The sequence below is a fragment of the Zosterops lateralis genome (genome assembly GCF_965231275.1).
Source record: "Zosterops lateralis genome assembly, chromosome: 15".
NCBI classification, from domain to species: Eukaryota; Metazoa; Chordata; class Aves; order Passeriformes; family Zosteropidae; genus Zosterops; species Zosterops lateralis.
Window position 1 is genome coordinate 8,959,641 of NC_139775.1, and position 15,753 is coordinate 8,975,393.

The 15,753-nt window shown below is 39.9% G+C and overlaps 1 protein-coding gene across 3 annotated transcripts in view; it reads left to right on the plus strand.

Annotated features, from left to right (window-relative positions):
* MYH11 (myosin heavy chain 11) overlaps nt 1-15,753 on the plus strand; it is a 52,933-nt gene that overhangs the window by 27,028 nt on the left and 10,152 nt on the right. For all 3 annotated transcript variants that reach the window (XM_083872575.1, XM_083872576.1, XM_083872577.1), the window contains 26 exons: nt 802-894; nt 1,814-1,877; nt 2,734-2,832; nt 3,285-3,428; nt 4,828-4,923; nt 5,307-5,425; nt 5,581-5,733; nt 5,900-6,073; nt 6,247-6,420; nt 6,844-6,958; nt 7,560-7,756; nt 7,911-8,032; nt 8,152-8,221; nt 8,365-8,525; nt 8,786-8,894; nt 9,794-9,925; nt 10,208-10,414; nt 10,800-10,937; nt 11,595-11,718; nt 12,142-12,313; nt 12,905-13,117; nt 13,246-13,390; nt 13,484-13,690; nt 14,505-14,609; nt 14,712-14,864; nt 15,294-15,542. In XM_083872575.1, the coding sequence (XP_083728701.1) occupies nt 802-894; nt 1,814-1,877; nt 2,734-2,832; nt 3,285-3,428; nt 4,828-4,923; nt 5,307-5,425; nt 5,581-5,733; nt 5,900-6,073; nt 6,247-6,420; nt 6,844-6,958; nt 7,560-7,756; nt 7,911-8,032; nt 8,152-8,221; nt 8,365-8,525; nt 8,786-8,894; nt 9,794-9,925; nt 10,208-10,414; nt 10,800-10,937; nt 11,595-11,718; nt 12,142-12,313; nt 12,905-13,117; nt 13,246-13,390; nt 13,484-13,690; nt 14,505-14,609; nt 14,712-14,864; nt 15,294-15,542 (3,735 nt within the window). The remainder of the gene's footprint in view (nt 1-801; nt 895-1,813; nt 1,878-2,733; nt 2,833-3,284; nt 3,429-4,827; nt 4,924-5,306; nt 5,426-5,580; nt 5,734-5,899; nt 6,074-6,246; nt 6,421-6,843; nt 6,959-7,559; nt 7,757-7,910; nt 8,033-8,151; nt 8,222-8,364; nt 8,526-8,785; nt 8,895-9,793; nt 9,926-10,207; nt 10,415-10,799; nt 10,938-11,594; nt 11,719-12,141; nt 12,314-12,904; nt 13,118-13,245; nt 13,391-13,483; nt 13,691-14,504; nt 14,610-14,711; nt 14,865-15,293; nt 15,543-15,753) is intronic.

Sequence of the window (15,753 nt, forward strand, 5' to 3'; positions counted from 1 at the left end):
CTCAAAGAATAGTGTGGCAAAGTAAATGTGAATGTAAATGATCTCATAAGACAGAGTGGAATGAAAAGTTCTGAAAAGCTGTATACATATGCAAAGTATTTTTTCAACTTCATTGATTTGCTTAGAAATAGGATGAGGTAAATATATAGAATTAAATGCATGCTTGTTTCATTGCATGGTTTGTTTCCTTAGCAATTACCAATCACAATTAACAATATAATATGAAGTTTGTGTGTTTGCATGAGAATTCATTATCCTAGTTTGAAATAAATCAATGCAATTCCATATTTAACCTATGTAGCCTTGCATGGATCATTATTAATAGACTTGATGAAATCTGCTTTGTATCTTTGTGCTGCATTACATTAAAATTATTCTCGGCAAGTTATTCTAATTACATTGTCATTTGCTAGCAAAGGGTCTCAATAAACTAACTTGGAAAAGACATGCTAGAGGTTCATTAAAGAACATCCCTTTTAAAAATTATATTAAACTGGAAAAAATAATTGACTTTGAATGACCCTTTTTTTTTTTAAGCAAGGCCAGTCGTGATGCTAAACAGATTAATGGAGTTTGATCTGTCACAGGCAACAAGGCTGGAAAAGAGTCAGGGCAGCAGTCAATTGCTCAAATAGATAAACACAAAGATTAATGGAGAATGAAAACAAATCCACATGAAATGCAGTATTTGGCAAAAAAAATTAGAGGCTTAAATTAGATTTCAGCTTTCTCTCCCGTGGTCGAGTGTTAGTTTCAAGTAATTATCAAGTTTAGTGTTAACTGCTTTTGAATGAATTTTAGGGTGAGCTGGAAAAACAGCTTCTCCAGGCAAACCCTATTCTTGAAGCTTTTGGAAATGCCAAAACTGTGAAGAATGACAACTCCTCCAGATTCGTAAGTAGGAGAAATCCAGTTCAATCTGTCTTGGGGGGAGGTACTTTTGAAACTTTTTAAAACCCAGTGTACAGACAGTGGCCCCCATCTTCTCTCTAAAGACAGCTATAAAACTGATCCCTTAAAAACAGTTTAAAATTCCCTTCTGAAATAGGAATTTGGCTTGATAGAAGAATAAACATCAGGCCTTGACAGTAACACTGTCTCTCTCTCACAATTTGAGGTCTATGTGTGACCTTTTGGAGTCACATCCTGCTCTAGCACATATCCACCTTCAGAGTATTTGCAAACCAAATCTGTACTTCCATTTTCTTTGCACCATTGTTGAGTATGTATCTCGAGGTGTGACTGTTATGGCACAGTTAAGATGTTAAATAGAAAATGGAAGAAAAAAAATGGAGAAAAAAGAAAAAACACTTATACAGATTGGAGTTAGAATGTCATGAGCTGCGAGCTGTCACTATCTGATGACACTTTTTTCTGGGAGTGCTGGCAGATGCCTGTTTTCCCTGCAGACCTTCCTCTCCCACCTCTGCTCCCTCCTGGTAAAGTTCAGGGATCATGTGGGTCAGCTTTAGCAGAGTTTCACAGATCCAACCCTGCTCCCTCACTGACCTTGTGGAAATCAAAGTAGAACAAAGACGTTGTCCTACCCCCCTTCCAAAGGCTAATCCAGTAGGGAGAATTCCTGTCCCTTTAGGTACCTGAACAAAATGTGGGGGGAATCTGACAGAGGGAATATCAGAGAAGTCCACTCCCTTTCAGGCTGTCCCACAGGTCATCCCAGCAGGAGATTGTCAAGTATGGTATTCTTGGGAGGGTGATGTACACATGAAACAGGCTAAATACTGGCTAAATATTGGAAAACCTGCCATAACCTGAAAGAACAGCCTAATTTAGATCTTCTCTTCATTCACAGGGCAAATTCATCCGCATCAACTTCGATGTGACAGGCTACATTGTGGGAGCAAACATCGAGACTTGTATCCTTTTCACTGAGCTGCTGAGAGATAAACAAGCTCATTGCATGTCTAAGAAAGGCAAATATTGCCGAGGTTGCTATAAACAAAGAAAGAGGGAAGTGGGCCCGTTTGTGCTGATGCCAGCTCTGTCTTGCTCTCAGGTTTATGTTTTCAGGGCTGTTTTCTCAGCTATAGGAAAGGGAGCTATTCCCCAAATACAGCTTCACAAACTGGACAGCCCATGCATAAGGCAATGGCAAGGGACATTTTTATGTCCACAGGACTTTCTTGCCTGGATGCCAAATACTAATGCTGAGTCAAATTACACACCCAGAGCAGTGAGCTGTGTATCAATAACCTGGATGTATTTTTTCAGGGAAAACGGACAGAGAAATTCAGCTCAGTCTGACCTTGCTTGTCAAGTATGTTGCCTGTTCCCTTGGCTGTGTTTATGAGCTAGTATGTTTTAATGAACATATTAATATGCAGGTGGTTTCCTCAGTGTTGCACTGCTCATCTTTGCATATAGAAGGAGCGTCTTGCTCCAATAAATGATAAAGAATGATGCAGCTATAAAGAAGTACCTTGAGTGTAGCTTCAAGCAACAAACAGTTTATCATTCTGCTCTTATTTTGCTAAATAATCTTTAGGAAAAAATTCTGTTTTAACGCTTTTGGTCTTAACTGAGATTTTATCTACAGCACTTTAGCTTTTAAAGAGTGAATAAAAACTGGTATTGAAATACTTACACTATTGATAACTTCCTTTTTATTAGCTTCTAGTCACAAAAATGGTCCATAAATGGTTCTGAGGGTGATGGCACAATTAAGAAAGGACTGAATCATGTTATTGATTTTTTAACACACTTGACAAACAGATTTGCTTGAAAAATCCCGTGCAATTCGTCAGGCTAAAGATGAAAGAACATTTCACATCTTTTACTATTTGATTGCTGGAGCTTCTGAACAAATGAGAAGTAAGTTCCTTACTAATGACTCTCTCATCTCATTGAATAGTCTGAGCAATGGCTAGCTTCAGTATTTATCTTAATTTCTGTAATTACATGTCATTCAATCCTTACTATGAATAAACAGCCATAGAAATAGCTATGTATTTTAGCTATAGAAAACAATTTTCTCAAGTGAATTATAAGGAAGCATCAATTCATGTCCATAGGACAGAAAATTGCCCCAAAGTGCAGGGGCAATGAGTCACTAATGAAAACTAGAAACTTGATACCATCAAGCTTTCTAAATAGTTATTTTGAAATAGTTATTTTGAAAATATTTGATAAAACTCTTAACTTCTCATACAAGCAAAATTTTCCTTTGGTGATAATGTTGGGGTTTTTCTGTTTCCTTAGGAGAATTTGTGAACCAAGAGCATTCAATAGATGCACTTAAATAAAGCTTTTCTTCCTCTTTTTAGATGATTTGTTGCTGGAAGGCTTCAACAATTACACCTTTCTATCTAGTGGCTATGTGCCTATTCCTTCTCAACAAGATGATGAAATGTTCCAGGAGACCTTGGAAGCCATGAAAATTATGGGCTTTACTGAAGAGGAACAGATATGTGAGAATTGTTATCAACACTATATTCAAGACATATATCTGCAAGTGACACTACATAGAGATGCAAATGCAGAGGTTAATTCTGTCCAGAATAATCATTTTGCAAAGCTAATTTGTGTTTATGAAAGGGATTCTTTCTCATTGGACTCCCCTACATATCCAAAAAGAGATTACTGAGTTGAAGCCAGCTCTATCAACAGTAATGACCATTTAAAGCCATTTTTCAGAACTTTCCAACAACTAGCATGAAAATGTTGCAAAATAATCTGATTTATTTTTGAAAGAAAGGGAACAGGCTCAAATAGCTCATATGTACTCACTGATTCAGAGAAAAGAGAAATAAAAACAAAGAGCACGAAACAACAACTAAACTGCCTCGAAAACGTGGGCCTGCCAGAGCCATCCACCTGCACAGCTTTTACTTCTCAATGTTTCCGGGAGTGTGCAGGGCCCTGGGATGCAAATTGCCACGTCCCAAGTGACACCTGGTGGCAGGAGCAGCGTCCTCCCGTTGCCTTGGAGCAGCTGCAGCAGCAGAGCACATCCCTCACCTGCATCAGTGACCGAGGGATTGCCTTGGCCAGTCTGGAGGGTGGTGCTGCTGGACACTGCTCTGCTCTCCTGCCAGTACTGGCGTGGGCAGCTGCATTCTCCACTGCAGCAGCAGCACTCAGTATTTCACTGTCTGAACCCCTCTGATTTCATGCTCTAAAATAGAAGATCATTAGGACGGTATTCTTCTCCTGTGTAAATTAGATAAATTTACAGATAAACAAGTAGAACTCCCCCATACAATCTCATCTGTAACATATCAGTAGATTTTACTACCTAAGATTAGGTGGCATCACATTTATGTATATTTTGTAATCCAACATTAATAAATACCTCTTCTGTATTTTGATACTAATCCTTTAAAGGTATATATACATTTGATTTTAGTTCCACAACTAAAGATCCACATGTCCCTGAATAACTGGACATTTAGAAGTGCCACATATTTTTGGAGCTGCTGGTAATTCAGATATAGATATATATAGATATATATATATATATTTAAAGACAGAAATACTCTTGAGTGACTGAGCAGTGAAGATGCTATAGGCACTGTGAGTGGGAGAAAAATTCCTGAGATGTGGGGATCTGCCTGGGGAGCCAGCCTAACTTAGCTTGAGGTGCTGGTGTTCCCAGACTGGCCCATTTGCTCCACTGCACAGATTGTGGAGATTTTTGCTCAATCAGTTCTCAAACTCCTGTAGTTTATGGCATAGTCCTTTAAAACAGACCTTACTCATTCCAGAGAGGTACAGACTATCACAGGCAATAAAATGTTATTGCAGGGAACAAAGTTTTCAAAATGTGGCCATTCTGTTCCTCATTTATATCACCTGTTTCTCTTTCAGCTATACTGAGGGTCGTCTCATCTGTCCTACAACTGGGTAATATTGTCTTCAAGAAGGAGAGAAACACTGATCAAGCTTCTATGCCAGATGATACCGGTATGATTTTCCACTTCAAAATCTAGTTAGCATTAAGAAATTGATAAAACAGCAACTGAATAAGCACTCTTTATCAATATCTTTTATTTAATTGCTATTATCTATGTAGCTCTCAGGCTTTAAAATATAAACCATGCTTAATATCAGCTCAATTTTTGTTACCTTTTCTAGTAATCTTGAATCCATAAATTGATGAATGGTGAATTTGTTGCTTGGATCACAAATGTTACTTTTATGACAAGTGTCATCTCTTGTATGTACAATAGAGGAGCTTTTAGGGAAGATAAATAATTTTGCATACTTGCTGAGCTACTCTTATTCATACTTACTGACTAGCTAAGAGGCAATTCAGTCTGAAACAAAATCTCACTTTTCTATTCCAGCTGCACAAAAGGTGTGCCACCTGATGGGGATTAATGTGACAGATTTCACAAGATCTATTCTGACCCCAAGGATCAAGGTCGGACGAGATGTTGTCCAGAAAGCCCAGACCAAAGAGCAGGTACCACATGCCCTCTGCTCAGCTCTCCTGGAGCTATTCTCCCTTTTCCTATTTCTATTTCTCCTTACATCTTCTCTAAAGGGAACCATCCATTTTCTGTCTCACTTCTAAGTGGGTTTCTTCTTTCACTTACAGTCTCCTCTTTCCTTTTCCAGGCAGACTTTGCCATAGAAGCTTTGGCCAAGGCAAAATTTGAGCGTCTTTTCCGTTGGATCCTGGCCCGTGTGAACAAAGCTCTTGATAAAACAAAAAGACAAGGAGCTTCTTTCTTGGGGATCCTTGACATTGCTGGATTTGAGATTTTTGAGGTATGTACTGTGGGACACAAGATGATTAAACTCATATAGATCCTTAAATTATAATTATTTTAATATGCAAAAATAAATACAAAATAGCAAATACCATCTTGTCATTTAAGTTCACTCTTGAAGGTCTCTTTCTAACGTTACAAATTCACTTCTTTCCTCTTCACAGATCAATTCCTTTGAGCAGCTGTGCATCAACTACACTAATGAGAAACTTCAGCAGCTTTTCAACCATACCATGTTCATATTGGAGCAAGAGGAATACCAGCGAGAGGGCATTGAATGGAATTTCATTGACTTTGGCCTTGACCTGCAGCCTTGCATTGAGCTGATCGAAAGACCAGTAAGATTCTCTCTCTGTAGGTGGGATCCTACATGTGTAGTGTAGCTATGTGTCAGTACAACAAGAGATCCTTTATTTCCTGGAAGGGTCTGTACCCTCAGGGGTGAAGAAGGTGGTGCCCTGTGTTTGCCTCTGCTTGTGATGATTCTGATCTGATACTGCTCCCATTGCAGACCAACCCTCCCGGTGTCCTGGCTCTGCTGGATGAAGAGTGCTGGTTCCCCAAGGCCACTGACACATCCTTTGTGGAGAAACTCATTTCAGAACAAGGCAACCATCCCAAATTCCAGAAGCCCAAGCAACTCAAGGATAAAACAGAGTTCTGTATAATGCACTATGCAGGAAAGGTACTGGACATGTTGAGCTATTTTGACTTAGGGAACTTTGATTCTTTGATACCCAAAGGATCAAAGAGAAACATCCTGGTACTTGCATTGATGAGATATGGTTTTAATTATGAAATGTGCTTATTTTTAATTACACAATACATGAAATAAGATTTGCAATTCGTGGTGGTGCTAAGTTCACAAGAAAACAAAAATTACCATCACCGAGGTTATTGAAAATCCAAATTATTTGGATTCTCTTTTTAACAAGCAGACTTTTTAAAGACATTAGTACATATGAGAATAAATACTCAACTCTCAACTCGAGAAACCTTTGCACATTATTTGTCTGATTTGTGTTAATACAGTGCCCTGTGTTCTTGGCCACTCCAGATTTCTTACCAAGAACAAATTTTGATGTAGAGCACTCACTGTTCCCTGCAGGTTACCTACAATGCAACTGCCTGGCTGACAAAGAACATGGATCCACTAAATGACAATGTGACTTCTCTGCTGAACCAGTCTTCAGACAAATTCGTAGCAGACCTTTGGAAGGATGGTATGAATCGCAACTCTAAATCAATGATGGGGTTTAAAGGGAGAATCTCCTACCAGAACTTTTTTGACAGCCATCTCTTGCTGGCAGCACACAAGTGTGAACGTGATAAGCATAGAAGAGACTGAACTAAGATATAAGAATAATGTGTTCTAAAGAATCATTAATGAAAAACTTCATTAGAGAATTTAAAGCACTATCAAAAAATTTCCTTAATATTATTCAGAATAAAAATTATTAATTGCACTGTTAAAAATGTTGCTGGGTATGTAAAATTGTAGACCTCATTTAATACAGGTTATTGTTAGGTTTTATGAAGCCTCTCATGTAAGTTCTGTGGAGTTGTATTTAATTCATGGACATAATAAAATATCTTCTGGGTATTCAGTTGCTCCATTCTGTCACTACTTAACAAAATGCACATCTTCATCTTTGACAGAAGTAGATTATTTACCCAGAAGGGCTTCTAGTACATTTGTCAGAATGCTTCTATTGCATAAAAAACATACCTGTCCTCTTTGGCAAGCTGCAATGCCAGTGATGGGTGTGATGTGAGGCAAAGATAGTTTATTTAAACTGTTCCATTCTTTCTTTTCTATTTCAGTGGACCGTATAGTTGGGCTGGACCAAATGGCCAAGATGAGTGAAAGCAGCTCACTCCCCAGTGCCTCAAAAACCAAGAAAGGCATGTTCCGTACCGTTGGACAGCTCTACAAGGAGCAGCTGACCAAACTGATGACCACTCTAAGGAACACCAACCCCAACTTTGTCCGCTGCATCATTCCAAACCATGAAAAAAGGGTAAATTCCAGATGCTCACTTTCCAGACTCCTGGCACATTACTCCTGTTGAGCTGCTCGCTGCACATGGCAGAGCTGAACAATGTCTTCATAGACATGTGGACGGTAACATTTTTGAAAATTCATGCTAAAAATACCTCCTGTTCCCTTTTCAGTCTGGCAAACTTGACGCCCATTTAGTGCTGGAGCAGCTGCGCTGCAATGGTGTCTTGGAAGGGATCCGTATCTGCCGGCAGGGATTCCCCAACAGGATCGTCTTCCAGGAGTTCCGCCAGCGGTACGAGCCCCTCAGCCCCAGCTCTGGCTGGTCTAACACCTGTCTGTCTGTCTGTCTGTCTGTCTGTACAAAACCACTCAGTTTCAACTTCCCTAACATAAGCATCTTTCTTTTGGCAGATATGAAATTCTTGCTGCAAATGCCATTCCTAAAGGATTCATGGATGGGAAGCAGGCTTGCATACTCATGGTGAGGAAAGCATTTTTGATCCTCTTGATAATCAGGGCTATAATTCTTATGTAAAAGCTTTGAGACTGAAGAGAAATGAGCAGTGATTTTTAGTACCCTAAACCTCAGCACTAGAGTTAACAAATACCCCTGTTTTCCTCCAGATCAAAGCACTAGAGCTTGATCCCAACTTGTACAGAATTGGACAGAGTAAAATCTTCTTCAGAACTGGTGTTCTGGCTCACCTGGAAGAAGAGAGAGACCTGAAGATCACAGATGTTATTATCACCTTCCAAGCTATGTCCCGAGGCTACCTAGCAAGAAAGTAAGAATTTGTGCTAACAGATAGAATGTTTTCTGCAGCAGAGTATCTGCAGGGACCTTTAGTGTTCCACAGAGCACACTGAAGATACTGAGATATTTCATCATTATTTATATTGCATTAGAACTCCTGTCCAATGAAGGTTGCACTTCCAGCCCAGAAAAGGCTGATTAGTGTAATTACAAGGAAGCAGTTACACTGTGAGGCTGGTCACACCTTCTATTCTCAGACTGAACCAATTTGCTTTATGTTTTTAATCACAGAGCCTTTGCCAAGAGACAGCAACAGTTGACTGCAATGAAGGTTATCCAAAGAAATTGTGCTGCTTATCTGAAGCTGAGGAACTGGCAGTGGTGGAGACTGTTTACTAAAGTGAGTGACTACTATCAGTAAATTTCTCCTCAATTTTCCAAAAGAAATGAAATGCACATGATATCAAGGTACATGTTGTCAGGTACACTCCTTGTTCCAAAGCCGATTGCAGCTGGTGGCAAGAGCCCCATTAGTTTCACAAAACTTGGGGTTAGAGATACTCCAGATAGTTCTACAATGCCATTAACTACAAAGGTAGTTCTAGCTTGAGAAGAAAACAATCTACTTAAGCGGAAATTCACAAAGGATTATGCATGTTAGGAGTTTGTGGTTTTTTTAATTGCTACAAAATAAAATAATTTAACAGGGGTGGGTAATGAGAACACTGAGTAAAACTGAATTTTCTGAACATCCAGAATGATGTATCTATGGAGAACCAAGTAGCTTGGGAATTCCTACCTGGGACACTAAACCTCTTCCTGCTGGGCACTCATGCAAATTATGTCTATTTTCCTATTAAAGAGGCTTGAGTGTTTCAAGAATGGCCTTCAGTTTGGATTTGGAAAATGTTTCCTACTTGGATTATTGACAGCAATCTCCTCTGCAATCAGAAATAGGCAGTAACACACACCTGTGTGTGCACATTGCCTTTCTAAGCAGATGTAACTTCTGTACACTATCAATGGATGAAAATAGGCCTGGAGACATTTCAAAGGTGACACTATCAGAGGTAGAGGTGCTCACAAGGCCCCAGGAATTAGCATAGAGGCAGCCAAGAGCAACACTGCTGAGGCTCAGGGCTTTAAAGATGTTCCCATCAAGCTTGGCTGGAGACAGTATCTGTCTAGTCTTGAGCATTGTTCAGTCCAGCACTACCATTAGTGCCAGTCAGTCCTTTAAGCACCATGCTCAGCAAATCCTGACAGGAAACATTCTTTAAAAACCCTTTCCATTTCCAGGTGAAACCACTGCTGCAAGTCACCCGCCAAGAGGAAGAAATGCAGGCCAAGGATGAAGAACTACAGAAAACTAAGGAAAGACAACAAAAAGCAGAGAGTGAATTGAAGGAGCTGGAACAGAAGCACTCACAGGTGATTTACAGCTCTGAGCCTCTGGGAAACACAAGCTGTTGTTTTACCACGTCTAAAAGCTGTTATAATAAAGGTGTCTCTCTCCTTTGCACTCATGATTGCTTTCATAGCAATGGTCCAGAGCAGAAGGTCAGTGCAGACAAGCTCCCAGTCACTTCAGTAAAGGCCCAACATCCACACAAGAATGTGTGGTGGAGCTGCCTGCCTGTACCCCAGGAATGTCCAGTAAAACAACCAAGTTGCACTCCAAGCCTTAACTTCCTCTCCATTTCATTTGTGCAGCTTGTTGAAGAGAAGAACCTCCTGGCAGAGCAGCTTCAGGCAGAAACTGAGCTGTATGCTGAGGCTGAGGAGATGAGAGTCCGTTTAGCTGCTAAGAAACAAGAGCTGGAGGAGATCCTGCATGAGATGGAAGCCAGAATTGAGGAGGAGGAAGAGCGCAGCCAGCAGCTGCAGGCAGAGAAGAAAAAGATGCAACAACAAATGCTGGTAAGGAGGGAAAAGTGACAAATACAGACAATAACTTGGATCTCACTGAGACACAACAGAGACTGGAAAATCTCAGATCCTAGGACAGTGCTTGCTGCACAACCCTCTGTTGGATATAAGTCTGTGCTACTGAATGAAGGAGAGTTGATGCTCTTTCCCCCAAAGTTCTCTTCTTCCTCATCTCAGTCCTAATCTTTTCTCTAAAACATTATTTTATCAAATCTTTCCTTCTATGTTGTCAAGTATTACAGATTGTCTAGTTCTTAATAAAAACAACAAAGTTTATGACATACAGTAATAAGCATTAAGCATTTCTTAAGAATTATATAAGTAGTATTTTATTTCCAGAATTCATGTTTTGTGGGTTTCTTTTTCCCCTCTAAAGGACCTTGAGGAACAGCTGGAAGAAGAAGAAGCTGCAAGGCAGAAACTGCAACTTGAAAAAGTAGCAGCAGATAGCAAGATAAAGAAAATGGAAGATGATATTCTGATAATGGAAGATCAGAATAACAAGCTAAGCAAGGTGAGTGTTCTGAGTCCACTTTCTTACTCTGAAAACAGTGAAAGTTGAGAGAAAACCTTCTCTTCCACTAGAACACCAGGAACACTCGTGACTATCTAATCTCATGGATGTACAGTTACACCAGGCCATCAATTCAGCCTGTATCAAATGTATTTCTGATAACTTTTCTGTGCTCATTTAAACAATTCAAAATTGTGTAAAACTACTGTGTTTGAGATCTGCTGTAGCAACAATATCTTCAAGCAAAATATTTACAGCAGTCAAGCACAAATCAGTGGAAAACATGTCTTCTTGTCCAAGACCAGACTAAATAATTCTCTGGCTTTTCAACCAAATAATTTCCACCAAACTTCATTATTAAAATTGAAGAATGTCTTCCAGTACTTTTGAAAAGGGGATGCTCCTGGGAACTGGTTCTGTACTTAGCAGCCATCAGAGAGAGCACAAGATTCTAAGAGCAGCAGCTTAGAGAGCATGGGAGTCATAGACACCACTCCATAGCTCCTCTGTAACTGAAAAATTGAAATGTATCACTACAATCTCAAGACATACAGCATGAAAGAACAATTTCTTGAACATTCTTGGTTGGCAAAGAGTTGATTTATGATCACCAATGGCAGACACGTTTGCTAATAGAAGTATTTTATTTTTCTTAAGGAAAGAAAACAACTTGAGGAAAGAATAAGCGATCTAACAACAAATCTTGCAGAAGAAGAAGAAAAAGCCAAAAATCTTACAAAGCTCAAGAACAAACATGAATCTATGATTTCTGAACTTGAAGGTAACATGAACAATAGTTTATTGAGCATTTTGTAGAATTTCTTCTTTTTCCTTGGCACAGAACAAAAAAGTCTAAACAGAATCTGGAGAGAACTTTTTAAAAATCTGTGGGGTATTTCCAAATTTTTTATGCTGAAGCCAGTTTGGTGATAATTACCAAATGCCCGTGGTGCCAATCAACAGAAACCTTTTATTTGTTATATATATAAGAGTAGAGAGAAAAAATGAGGGGGAAAATGCTTATGTTAGAGAAAGACAAAGAAATTATTCTTTAGGATGGCTAGAAATAAGGCATTGCATGTTGCTCCAAAACCACAGTGACTTGTAGTTAAATGCATGGCCACACTGGAGGCCTAAGTTTGAGATCAGATTAAGGACTCCTGGCACTACCACAGTCTGGTGACCACAACCCCTCCTTTTTCAGTGCGGCTGAAGAAGGAAGAGAAGAGCAGACAAGAACTGGACAAAGTTAAGAGGAAGCTGGAAGGGGAGGCAAATGATCTACATGAGCAGATTGCAGAGCTCCAGGCACAAATTGCTGACCTGAAGGCACAACTGGCCAAGAAGGAGGAAGAGCTGCAGGCTGCTCTGGCCAGGTATTCACTCCTGGTCTGCTCATGGTGGAAAGCCCAGGCTGGAACATATCTTGCCCCTTCCCAGACACTGAGAAGCTCCAGCCATGAATTTCATCTCTCAGTTCATCCCCTCCAAGTGCTTTCCCATTTTCCAAATGTCCTTTTGTCCTAAAAAATAATTATGCTATTGCTTATCCATAGAAAAATAGTCTATTTTATTAAATTACCTCCAGGTATCAATGAAAACTCCTCCTCCCATAGGCAAGGGCAGTGCTGCCACACGTGATGAAATGAAACAATTTACTTCATAGGCAATAGGCAAATATTAATTAAAAGTCTGACCTTGATCCACTCTAGAATGTCAGTAGATTTTCTGTATAAACTTTAGAGGAAAAACACTGAACCAAAATTTGCTGAATCAACTGATTAGCATCTCCAGACATTGTATCCAGATAAGTACAACTGTCTGATTTTTTTGCAACAGTCCTCCCTTTCCTTGGCACTTTCTTGCACAGAATTTACAAATCTTTAGTGTATACTGACTTCCTCAAGGTAGAATCATTATTACTTTTTTTAATTTCTAAAATGAAATGCTCTTTCTTTTTCAAAAAGGCTTGAAGATGAAACTACTCAGAAGAACAACGCCCTCAAGAAGATCCGTGAATTGGAATCTGTAATTTCTGATCTCCAGGAAGACTTGGAGTCTGAGAAAGCTGCAAGAAACAAAGCAGAAAAGCAAAAGAGAGACCTCGGTGAAGAGCTGGAGGCTCTTAAGACAGAGCTTGAGGATACTTTGGACACCACAGCCACCCAGCAGGAGCTCAGGTATGGAGATGTAGCACAAGGGGCAAAAAGGAGTGTCACCAAGCTCAGTACAATACTGCCATTGACATTGCAGTAGGGCTGGAATGCTCTTTGCTGCTGCTGCTCCACTGATGTGTGTCACCTTCCAGAGCAAAGCGTGAGCAGGAGGTCACAGTGCTGAAGAAAGCTCTGGAGGAGGAGACTCGAACCCATGAAGCCCAGGTGCAGGAGATGAGGCAGAAGCACACTCAGGCTGTGGAAGAGCTCACAGAGCAGCTGGAACAATTTAAACGGGTAAACAGAAATCCATCTCATCGAAAACTGTCTCCTAGATAACACTATTTCCACTTATAAATCATCTTTATTCACTTCTTCACCTGCTTGTAGGCTAAAGCAAACCTGGATAAGACCAAACAGTCACTGGAGAAAGACAATGCTGATCTGGCTAATGAAGTCAGGAGCCTGAATCAGGCCAAACAAGACGTGGAGCACAAGAAGAAGAAGCTGGAAGTACAGCTGCAGGATTTACAGTCCAAATACACTGAGGGAGAGCGTGTTCGGACAGAACTCAATGAAAAAGTCCATAAATTACAGGTAGGAAGTAGTTTGATGATTTGCTGTGACACCATGGGACTGAGAAGCCCAGTTTATACTGTTCTGTGAGGGTGTATCTAGAGGAATGATGGCCCTGCAGCCAAAATGCTCATTTTTTGTCACCTTAAACTCCTACCTCAATTATCACACAATTAATCAACTACAACCACTCCATCTCATGGAACTGGGAGCTTTTAGTCTCACCACCCCTCTGTACATGTTGCAGTCTATAATACCATCACTGATTCAGTCACCATGATACAGATCTGACTGCTTCTTTCTGTTTGTTCATTTTTGGGTGGTGGGGAAGATTAACAGGTATGTGGCTTTTGGAAATGTATTAAGCAGCTATTAAACACACTGCTCAGAAAAGATGACAATGAAAGGAGAATGCTCTAGTTAAGAAATAACTAAAGATCATTTTAAATGGTTCTCTGGTAGATGTTCAATGTCCAGATATACTAATCAACTTATTGTTATATCTTGTTCATAACTGCAGTAAGCTTTGCTTTATTATTTTAAGGTGATGAGTAAGTAAGAAAATATAATCAAATGCATCAACTTCTGTCAAACTTGGGAAGGGGAAGGAAAATCCATCAAAAATCCTCATTCCCCTTTGCAATTCATTGCAAGGAACATACTATTATTGCTTTATGAATATGACTAGGTTTTGATATGGAGTAATAAAAACTATTGTAAACTAGACAAAAATGGCATTAGATAATATTTCAGACAAATCCAAGGAAACTAAAGTTTAAGGAAGATTTTGAAGGTCTGCAGAATAACTGAGTTTATTCTCTGTGGCATCTCACAGGTGGAGGTTGAAAATGTCACCAGTTTGCTCAATGAAGCAGAAAGCAAAAATATCAAACTGACCAAAGATGTTGCAGCCTTAGGATCTCAGCTACAAGACACACAGGTAAACTTGCATCTCAGATCAGCTCACCTACAATGTTTATAAAATGCACAATATAAAGACCTAAACTAATGACTGTCTTGCCAATTGATGTGGTGACTGCAGGAGCTGCTTCAGGAGGAGACGCGGCAGAAGCTAAATGTGTCCACCAAGCTCCGCCAGCTGGAGGATGAAAAGAACAGCTTGCAGGAGCAGTTGGATGAAGAAACAGAAGCAAAACAAAATCTGGAGAGACATATTTCAACACTGACAATACAGGTATCAGTGCCACAGTTAAATCATTAGCTCCATCACTGAGAGTTTTGTCGGCAGTTCCAGAGGATGTGTAGAATTATCCTGGCACAGCACACAGACCTTCAGGGAATTGGTGCTGTTAGCCCAGATTGCACCAGTGGTGCTCCACAGTGGAGGCAGCAGTCTCCCTGTCCTTTGAGGTGTCATCCCTAGGATAGGTACAAATGCAAGGTAGCTCCACACATAGTCTTGTACACAAGGCCTGTATGTGCATCCTATGTCTGTGCTCTGCCTCATTTTATGCAGGTTGGGTGATGGGTAACTGTCACCAGCTTCACACAGGTCAAAAAAGGAAAGCTCCAGGTCTTAGCTGTCTCCTGGCCAAGGTTTTGTCTCTCTGCCAAGTTTTGCTATCACAGCTACAAAGATTTGTCCTCTCAATTCAAATTTCAGCTCTCTGACTCTAAGAAGAAGATACAGGAATTTACCACCACAGTAGAATTTATGGAAGAAGGTAAAAAGAAACTTCAGAAAGAAATTGAAAGCCTCACACAACAGTTTGAGGAAAAAGCTGCTTCCTATGACAAACTGGAAAAAACCAAGAATAGACTTCAGCAGGAGCTGGATGACCTGGTGGTGGACTTAGACAACCAGCGTCAGCTGGTCTCCAACCTAGAGAAGAAACAGAAGAAGTTTGATCAGGTATGGATTTTAGATTCTCCCTTGCTGTGTTATCACTTTTCTGGAACTCACAGTGTCCACTGGGACAAGGGGACAAAAAAATTGACTGAAATGTAATTATACAAAAATTGGATAATTTTTTATTTATATGCTTTTATCCAAAGCAGAGATTCTTCTCTGTCAATAACAACTGACAAGAGATCTGCAACAGAAAAGCTGTTACTAATGACCT